This window comes from Hydractinia symbiolongicarpus, chromosome 5 (genome assembly GCF_029227915.1).
Source record: "Hydractinia symbiolongicarpus strain clone_291-10 chromosome 5, HSymV2.1, whole genome shotgun sequence".
NCBI classification, from domain to species: domain Eukaryota; kingdom Metazoa; phylum Cnidaria; class Hydrozoa; order Anthoathecata; family Hydractiniidae; genus Hydractinia; species Hydractinia symbiolongicarpus.
The window spans coordinates 17,506,309-17,515,624 of record NC_079879.1 but is presented as its reverse complement, the minus strand read 5'-3'; the positions used below and the strand labels follow the sequence as shown (position 1 = coordinate 17,515,624).

At 33.7% G+C, this 9,316-nt stretch overlaps 1 protein-coding gene across 2 annotated transcripts in view; it reads right to left on the bottom strand.

The window, feature by feature from the left end:
• Positions 1-9,316, bottom strand: part of LOC130645036 (protein pitchfork-like) — a 54,534-nt gene continuing 45,218 nt past the window's right edge. Inside the window, exon 8 of one of the 2 annotated variants that reach the window (XM_057450881.1) lies at positions 1-159. In XM_057450881.1, coding sequence (XP_057306864.1) covers positions 91-159 — 69 coding nt within the window. In that variant the 3' untranslated portion in view covers positions 1-90. Of the gene's footprint in view, positions 160-1,241; positions 5,433-9,316 lie in introns of those variants that run through there. The other variant, XM_057450882.1, reaches the window with a different exon arrangement.

The following is a 9,316-nucleotide window of genomic DNA, read 5'->3' as shown; positions in this document are numbered from 1 at the left end:
GGTGTTTGTGACATAAATTTTCTTAAGAAAAAATAAAATTAGATAATCATTATAAAAGTACGCTACTAAAAATATACACGTGAGATTTTTTCATTCATAATATAAACTTAAATAGGCTTCTCTTTGTTTCAATTTCTTTATATCTTTATCCGATTTTAACTAAAAAAAAAGAAAATAATGCTATAAAATAATTATGTAACAGTAAGAGGTTAAGACTTTAAAAATGATAAGAAAAACAAAATGAAAACGAGACTAGTTAGACGTGTGAATACACAGAATAAACAAGTCTGATGGTAAAACAGTTTTGGTGGGTCAGAGGCGGATTTAGGATTTTTCTTAATAGTGCAAAATAGCTTCAAAAAAGCTAAATCATCTGTTTGGACGATCAGCACAACTGGATTTGTGGAGCGTTGTAAGCGCCTCAACAGGCAGTTGCCTGTAAGCACACATATCATGAACAATAGAACAATAATATAATCAATATATAAATTATTTATGTTGATGTATGGTGTTAATGCATTAAACACTTTGTAGGAGTAGGTAAAAACGCACACTGAGAATCACAGAAATGAGCACTTAAAGCTGAAGTGGGATTGAGGGGAGGGTGATACTTCAAAAGACGTTAATCTAATATATGTCCCTATAACCCTAACCTCCATTACTCTTTTTACGTATTCCACTATTTGTCCCATCACATTTATGTCGTCCTATTGGTTTAGCAATGCTCGTTCCGTCGTGTCTTTTTTTCGTTTCAATACAATACACAGTTCTCTTGCTCTCTGCCGTAGTTCCCTGACACTTCCAACATATTTAGTCACTAGTCGATAAGGCCCGTGGAGAAATCCAATTAGTCAGAAGGACAATGGAAAATAGATTGTTTTAGATGTTTTGATGACGTCAGCAACCCAACCACAAAAAAAATAATTAGAACCTTCTTCTCACGTTGCCTCTATTGTGTAAAGCTTAAACGAGATATAAGGGTTTAAAAATTTTGCTGACGTCAGCAAAGACCCGGGAAAACACACAAAATTATTTTTTAGAAATTTGTATACCTGTTGCCTTCAACGTATAGGTCTTTAAACTCTGATCAAGAAAATGTATAGGATCATGTACTTTTGACAAACGGTTACGGAGATATGGTGGTTAAAATGATTTTTGATGACGTCATTCCGAAACAGAATTGGTACCTAGGTTTGGGAAACTTACCCAAATTGGTCCCAGGGGGTCCCTAGTTACCCACGCGGTGAAAAATCATTGACGTCACCACCTCGTTTCCAAGTTATTTGGCCTCAAAGTTTTAAATGCACTGTAATGGCTTCACTAATCTTAATTAACTTGCCTTTGACGTCAATTTTATTTAACGTTACAGTTTGGTAAATTACAGAACAATTTTATAGACGATGTTTTATAGAAATTCTTAAAGAAAATTGTAAAGAATATAATCCACTTTGCAAAAGTCACAGACAGACAGAACTGGTGTATTATTATATAGACTAGTCGATAAGGCCCGTGGAGAAATCCACTTAGGCAGAAGGACAATGGAAAAATAGGTGGTTTTAGATTTTTTGCTGACGTCAGCAGTGCAATTAAAAAAATTTTTGGCGAAATTTAGTTCGTTCGTTGCCTGTACTGTGCAGAGCTTAAAACGCTGATCAAGAAAATGTATATGATCATGTGCTTTTGATGAGCGGTTAATGAGATATAAGGGTTTCAAAATTTTGCTGACGTCACCAAAGACCCGCGAAAACACACAAAATTATTTTTGAGAAAATTGTATACCTGTTGCCTTCAACGTACAGGTCTTTAAACGCTGATTAAGAAAATGTATAGGATCATGTACGTTTGACAAACGGTTACGGAGATATGGTGGTTAAAATGATTTTTGATGACGTCATCAACCCGTTCATTCCGAAACAGATTTGGGTACCTAGGTTTGGGAAACTTACCCAAATTGGTCCTACGTGGTCCCTAGTTACCCACGCGGTGAAAAATCATTGACGTCACTACCTCGTTTCCAAGTTATTTGTCTTTAAAATTTTAAGTGCACTGTAATGGCTTCATTAATTTAATATAGGATATTGACTTTAAAGTACTGTTATTGACGTCGCGCCGTAACGTCATAGAATTTAACATTTGATACATACTTTTTTCGGCGACTTCAAAGAAAATTTCGGTGACATCAAAGGAAAATGACGATATCCACTATGACCGTCACATACACTCCGTATCATTATATAAGACTAGTCGATAAAGCCCGTGGAAAAATCCACTGAAGCAGGATAAAATTGAAAAATAAGCGTCATATGAATTTTGATGACGTCAGCAACCCATCTGCAAAAAAAATTAGAACCTTGTTTTTACGTTGCTTTTATTGTGTAGACCTTAAAGCGCTGATCAAGAAAATGTATGTAATCACGTGCTTTTGATGAATGGTTAATGAGATTTACGGGTTTAACAATTTTGCTGATGTCAGTAAAGTCCCAAATAAAAGTACAAAAAATCATTTTTTCGAAATTTGTATACCCGTTGCCTTCATGTTATAGCTCTTGAAATGCTAATTAAGAAAAGATATAGGATCATGTACTTTTGACCAACGGTTACGGAAATATTGTGGTTTAAAGGTTTTTTGATGACTACATAAACACGATCATTCTGAAACGGATTTGGGGACCCAGGTTTGGAAAATTACCAAATTGGTCCCAGGTGGTCCCTAGTTACCCACGCGGTGAAAAAACATTGACGTCACCAACTCGTTTCCAAGTTATTTGGCCTCTTAGTTTTGGTGCACTGCAATGGCTTCATTAATTTAATGTAGGCTATTGACGTTAAAGTAGTGTTATTGACGTCGCGCCGTAAAGTCAGAAAATTTAACATATTAGACTTAAGTTTTTCGGCGACATCAAAGGAAAATGACGATATCCACTTTGCCTGTTACAAACAGACACAGTCTATGTATTATTATAAGAGGTTATAGTTTGTTTCGACTGTTGTTTATTCCTCAACAAACTTCTTCCTTTCATATTCATCGCCCAATATAAATCTTAGTTTCTTTTTTTTGCTTGGTAGCTTTTTCTATTTTACTGGATAATACATTTACCATCCTTTCCTTAATTATCTTCTTCCATTATATCCATTATATAATTTTGTTCTTCCATTTTATCCATTACTTCCATTATCCACGTCTCCTGTTAGTTACTCCTCAAGTTCTCCTCTATTATCTCCTTATCAATCTGTTTTCATCTGTTACTATTTCTTGCAATAGCAATTATTTTCTTTCTTCAATCAACTGTTTTTGTCCAGTATCCAGTCTCTATTAGTACTCCAAGATTTGGTTACTTTTCTTCATTTCTAGTGCACCTTTTTTCTTTTCCAGCTCATCTATTTCCTTCTTTTTACAGTTGGTCTATGCTTCAGTACAATACAATATTGCAGGCTTTTGGACCAATTCTGTCAACATTCTTTTAGTATAGCATTGTGTTTACCATCCGACCGACCTTTCCTTTTGGTTGTTCTATTTGCGTACTAAAGTCACCATATTCTTCTGTTCTGTCAATTTTCTATTATTTATTTCTTCTTTTATATCCTCTTCTTTTTTCTGTCCTCTCCCGTCAATTACCATATACTTCGTTTTTTGCACATTAAATGTAGGTTCTTTCAGGTCCTCCAGCATTCTCATATTTCATATCGTTGATTCCACTTTCCTTTTACTTTCTGCACGCATTATATCGTCTACAAATATGTGGCGGCCTATTTATAGGTTACGTAAAAACATAGCATATTATACTTCTATCGTGTTGATTGTGTTAATCGATACAAGACAAATCCTTGGCCCGTATATTGTTCCCTGCCTTACTATGTTTCCAACATAAATTTATCAGTGGCACCTGCTGGTGTATCTACTACCACTTAAACCGTCTGAATATACCTTTGTCATGACTTCATTCTTCTTTGCTTCTCTATATAAACCATAGTTTCTCTTTTAATCTATTGCCACATACTCTATCGCACTTAAATCTTCTTTCTTTACAATCATGTATTCGATCACTGACTTCATATCATTTCTTATCCACACTCCTTGACATTTGTTTGATCCTATTAAACTCCCTTGTTAGTTCGATTAACATTCGTCCTGATATTGTTACAATTACATCAATTGCATTACCAACGTTACAATTAAAATTACCCAGTATAAATTATTTTTGATAGTTTTTTTTCTGCAATCCCTATTTGTTCCAATAATCTCTTATACTTTTTTTTTAGTTGATTTTTCTTTGTACGTGATTGTTGAGGTGCGTAAATTAGTCCTACACAAATAATAACTTTTCCATTGTTGTACAACCCATACTAACTCTTCATTTCCTGTGTATCTTGCACATTCCACCACAATATTTCTGAGTTATGTTCCATTTTTCCCGTTCTTATTTAAGTGGCTTTCTACTATTCCAATGATAAACGGCTACTCCTCACATACATTTTTTTTTTAATACATTTGTTTAATCCTCTGATATTACTATACATTATTTTACATTCTATCACTTTGTTTTCGATTTTCATTGAACTTCGTTTCTTCATAGTTGATTTGCTGTTTGGGCTACTTCCTAATGTTTTTGCATTTGGTAGTTTACGTAATTTTGTAATTGACTTGGGTAGTAAGGATTTTGAGCAATGTAATGAGACTGCCTCTCTTGCTGTTGAATTGTGCTTATTAAAACATTCAAGTTTCGACCAGAAAAATCTATCTTGCTGTTAATTTTTTTCATTTTCTCAATATGCTCTTTTTGGTCTTCTGTTTGAGTTGTTTCCTTTTCTGTTTCTCTCTCACCTTTGTTTCTTGCATTTTTTTATTTCCAGTCTTCTTTAAATACTTTTATTCTTTTTTTAGCCGACGTTTATAATTACACTTTTTATCAAACCTGCATCTTTCTTCAAATTTACATATTCTGTGTTGGTATCTACATCTTTCTCCAAAACTACACCTTCCTTTCATAAACCAACTACAATGATTTTCTTTAATTGTTATTTGTTATTTCTCTACTTTCCGCATGTCTAAATTTGCACTAAAAACCACAAATGCACTTGCCGTTTTTAGCATACCAATGACATATTCCCTGTTTTTCTTTCTCTTTTGTGTTGTCTTCCAGACTCACCTTCTGTTCATCCTTATCCCATTTTTCTCAGTGATACCATGGTCATCGCTAATTCTTTGTTTACAACTTTTACCAAGCTTAATTAATCTTCCAGTTGTCTACTTTGCTTTATGAGATAATTTATACACTTGATTTACCTAAAAAACCTTCCTTGCTTTTTTTACTTCACCGTCCCCATTTGGTAAAGGTCTCGTAGGTACCATTACGCAAGTTAGAGATAGCATACTTTAAGACAGGGTTATCATCTGTTATAAAAGTCTTTTTTTATATAATTGCACGCATGTACTACAAAAGAAAAATTAACCTACAATTTTTTATTGCACCAATATCCAAATAACTTGCAGAAAATGTCTATTATTCAATAACGCCAAGATATTATTTACACTCTGTAAAGTAAAAGCTCTCTGTAAAAGCGTAGCAAGAAAAAAATCATTGAGTCATCGATATAGATGAAAAAGTATGTATATCTAAAATAAATTCTAACCAAGCATGTTTGGTACCATTGGAAAGCTTATTTCATTTAGATTAACGTACTAAAAGCCTCCCTGTGTAGGTTTTGGGCATGGGCAAAACCTTTTGTGATTTGTTAAGTGTAACATGGTAAATATGGAAATTATCCCATTTAAAGAAACTATTATCCCATTTAAAGAAACTTTTGCTCAATGTCATTATGTCGTTTTATTGTGATTGATCTAACTGTTAGCTAGTTTCTATACATTATTAAAGATTAATCACCACTTGTGACTAACGTGAAATAACATAAATTAATTTTTTAACATAATTTCTTACTTTATGTTAGTTCACAGTGGAAACATGTTTAATTTGTGTTATTTCACCTTCTTTTTCATGAAATAATGTGAACTTGAAATCAAAATTTTTCACGTTTGTTTTTTAAAATAAGGAAATGTACGATGGTCAAAAATACTTGTGGGTGTTTCCATGGGGTAACACCTATTTTAATTTAAATCTAATCTCCATCTGTTCAACATCAGTAACATATCTTTTTCAAAAATGTCATTCACGTGTTGGTTCTCTTTCCGTGCAAGAAGATCAATTAGATTAAATAAAGCGATATAATAAACTATATTAAGCTAACTTACACAACGAATCTTTATTTCTAGCATTTAAAAATATGTATCAACAAAAGGATTTAAAAAAATTCCATACAAAAATATTGAATAAAGCTCTTTTGAAATCTATTTGATAAAAAAAATCTCATCCACAACCATGTCCTTTTTAGATTAACACAACATATGTTAGTGAAAGAGTGTGGATGAATTTGAAAATTTATGGAATTTTTGAAATGTATTTGGTAATGGTTAATGTATGGTTATATGTAATGGAATGTCGTACAGATAGTAACTGTTGATGACAATATTGAAATGCCCTGGTCACTCTTGCAAAGCAAAATTTAGAAATGATATTTTATTGCAACATTTAAAAATGATGCTGATGATACTAAACTTTTATACTGCAACAAGTTCCTTAAATCATTATCCAAAAAAATTAACATTGATTTGAAATGTTTATCTAATTGGCTAAACGAAAATAAAATTTCATTAAATTCTACTAAAACAGAATATATTATTTTTAGGCATAAACGTAAGTATCTTGATTTTGAAGTGAAGCTTAAAATGCATGGTAAAAAACTACATCCCAGTACTTGTTTAAGATATTTACAATGTTTACTACTGTTATATTTTAGATTAGTTTATAATTGTGTTGCACGACTGGGGGTTTATCTATCTCAGTAAATAAATTGATGTTAACAGTGGTAGTAGAGGATGAAGTCTGTTTATCCAACTCAATATTGATAAATGAGTCGTTTAAAGAAAAAGAAAAGAAAGTTGTAAAATTGCACAAGCAATTTGGACATCCCACTGCAAAACGGTTAGCAAGTTTGTTGGTTGATGCAAAACTATATGATGAAGACTGTAAGAGAATCCTGGATCAAATTGAACACGACTGTGAAACATGCAAGAAGTTTAAACGGACACCACCTAGACCAGTGGTCTCACTGCTATTAGCTACTGATTTCAATCAGTGTGTTGTAATGGATCTTAAAGAATGGGCAAAAAGCAAAATATGGTTGTTTTATCTCATTGATGCAGCTACTCGATTCACTTTAGCTACAGTAATTCGAAGCAAATTACCTTCTGTTATTATTGACAAAACCATGCAGTTGTGGATTGGCAATGGATTTGGTGTTCCTGGACACTTATTAGCAGACAATGGAGGAGAATTTGCTAATGAAGAGTACCGGGATATGTGTGATAACCTAAATATTGAAGTTTTAAACACAGCAGCTTGTAGTCCATGGCAAAATGGATTGTGTGAACGGAACCATGCAATTGTAGATGATTGTTTGAGAAAGATTCTTGATGAAAAACCAAAATTATCGTTGGAAGTTGGTTTGGTCTGGGCACTTAATGCCAAGAATACCTTGCATATGAATTCTGGTTATAGTTCCTATCAATTAGTTTTCGGACGGAATCCGAATTTGCCATCAGTGTTTAATGCAAATCCACCAGCTTTAGAGGGTGTAACCGTATCACATGTGTTTGCAAAGCATATTAATGCCCTTCATAATGCACGTAAAGCATTTATTGAAGCTGAAGCTTCAGAAAGAGTTAGAATAGCTTTGCGTCATCAGATTCGAAGTACTAACACACAGTATTACACTGGAGAGAAAGTCTACTATAAACGTGATGATTCACCAAAGTGGAGGGGTCCTGCTAAAGTTATTGGTCAAGACGGCAAGGTTGTTTTTGTTCGGCAAGGCAGTGTGTATGTCAGAGTCCCACCTTGTCGATTAGTTAAAGTGGGTCAAGAATTTTCTGGCTCTAATCAGAACAAACTTGACATTACAGATCTTAAAGAGAACAAAGATGTAGGTGATCATCAATCAGAAGTAGTGATTGATTTAGAGGTTGAAGAGTCAAATGCTACACCTGTGCAACAAGAACAACGTAACAGAAGTGAACATGAGGAAAATGTTTTAGATGTACCAGAAGCAGAAATGAATTTGGAAGGAGAACAACAGGTGTCTGTTCGAAAAGAGCATGATTTTCCTAAAGTTAACGACCATGTTGAACTGAAAATAAAAGATGTACCAGAATGGTTTTCAGCAAAAAAGTTGAAAGTGTCAATGTAGTTATTCTTCCAGAACACGTACATGATACTTTAGAGGCAGTCAAAGCAAAACAGAAGGAATTAGACAACTGGAAATTGTTTAATGTTGTTCGACAGGTTCCGGATGATAAACAAAGTAAGATATCAACAAGATGGATTATCACTGAAAAAGAAGTGGATTCCTCTAAAGTTGTTAAGGCACGTCTTGTTGTTAGAGGATTTGAGGAAGAGCACAAACTGCAACGTGACTCACCAACTGCAGCTAAAGACACTCTTCGTATGTTTTTTGGAATAGCAGCCTGCAAGAATTGGAATTGTGTGGCATTAGATGTAAAGTCTGCATTTCTGCAAGGTCACACTATTGATCGTGATGTTTATGTTACACCACCCAAAGAAGCAAATGTTCCAGATGGATTCACATGGAAGCTTGTTAAAGTCGTTTATGGCTTAAACGATGCTCCAAGAAATTGGTATTTCAGTGTACGTCAGACCTTATTAAAGCTGAAGGCAGAGCAGTCCACAGTAGATAAAGCACTTTTCTACTGGAAAGATACAGATAACAATCTTTGTGGCATCTTTATAATGCATGTAGATGATTTTGTACTTGCAGGAAATAAAATTTTTGAAGCATCTATTATGTCACAGTTGATTAAGACCTATAAGGTTGGTAAGATAGAAGAGACCAACTTTAAATACATTGGGATAAACATTTCTCAAGATGGTGGAAATATAACTATGGATCAAAAGCAGTATGTTGAATGCATTCAGTAAATACAGATTTCAAACAAACGATCCACTAGAAAGCGTGATGAACTCAATGATGACGAATTACATGAACTTAGATCTGCAATAGGACAATTGAACTGGATAGCTACTCAAACTCACCCAGATTTGGCTTTCGATGTGCTGGAATTAAGTGTTTCCATTAAAAACGCAAGAGTAGAGCATCTTTTGGTGGCTAACAAGGTTATAAAGAAAATGAAAGCCACTAACAATGTGTGCTTAATCTTTCCAAATATGCCAAAGTATGAATTGTG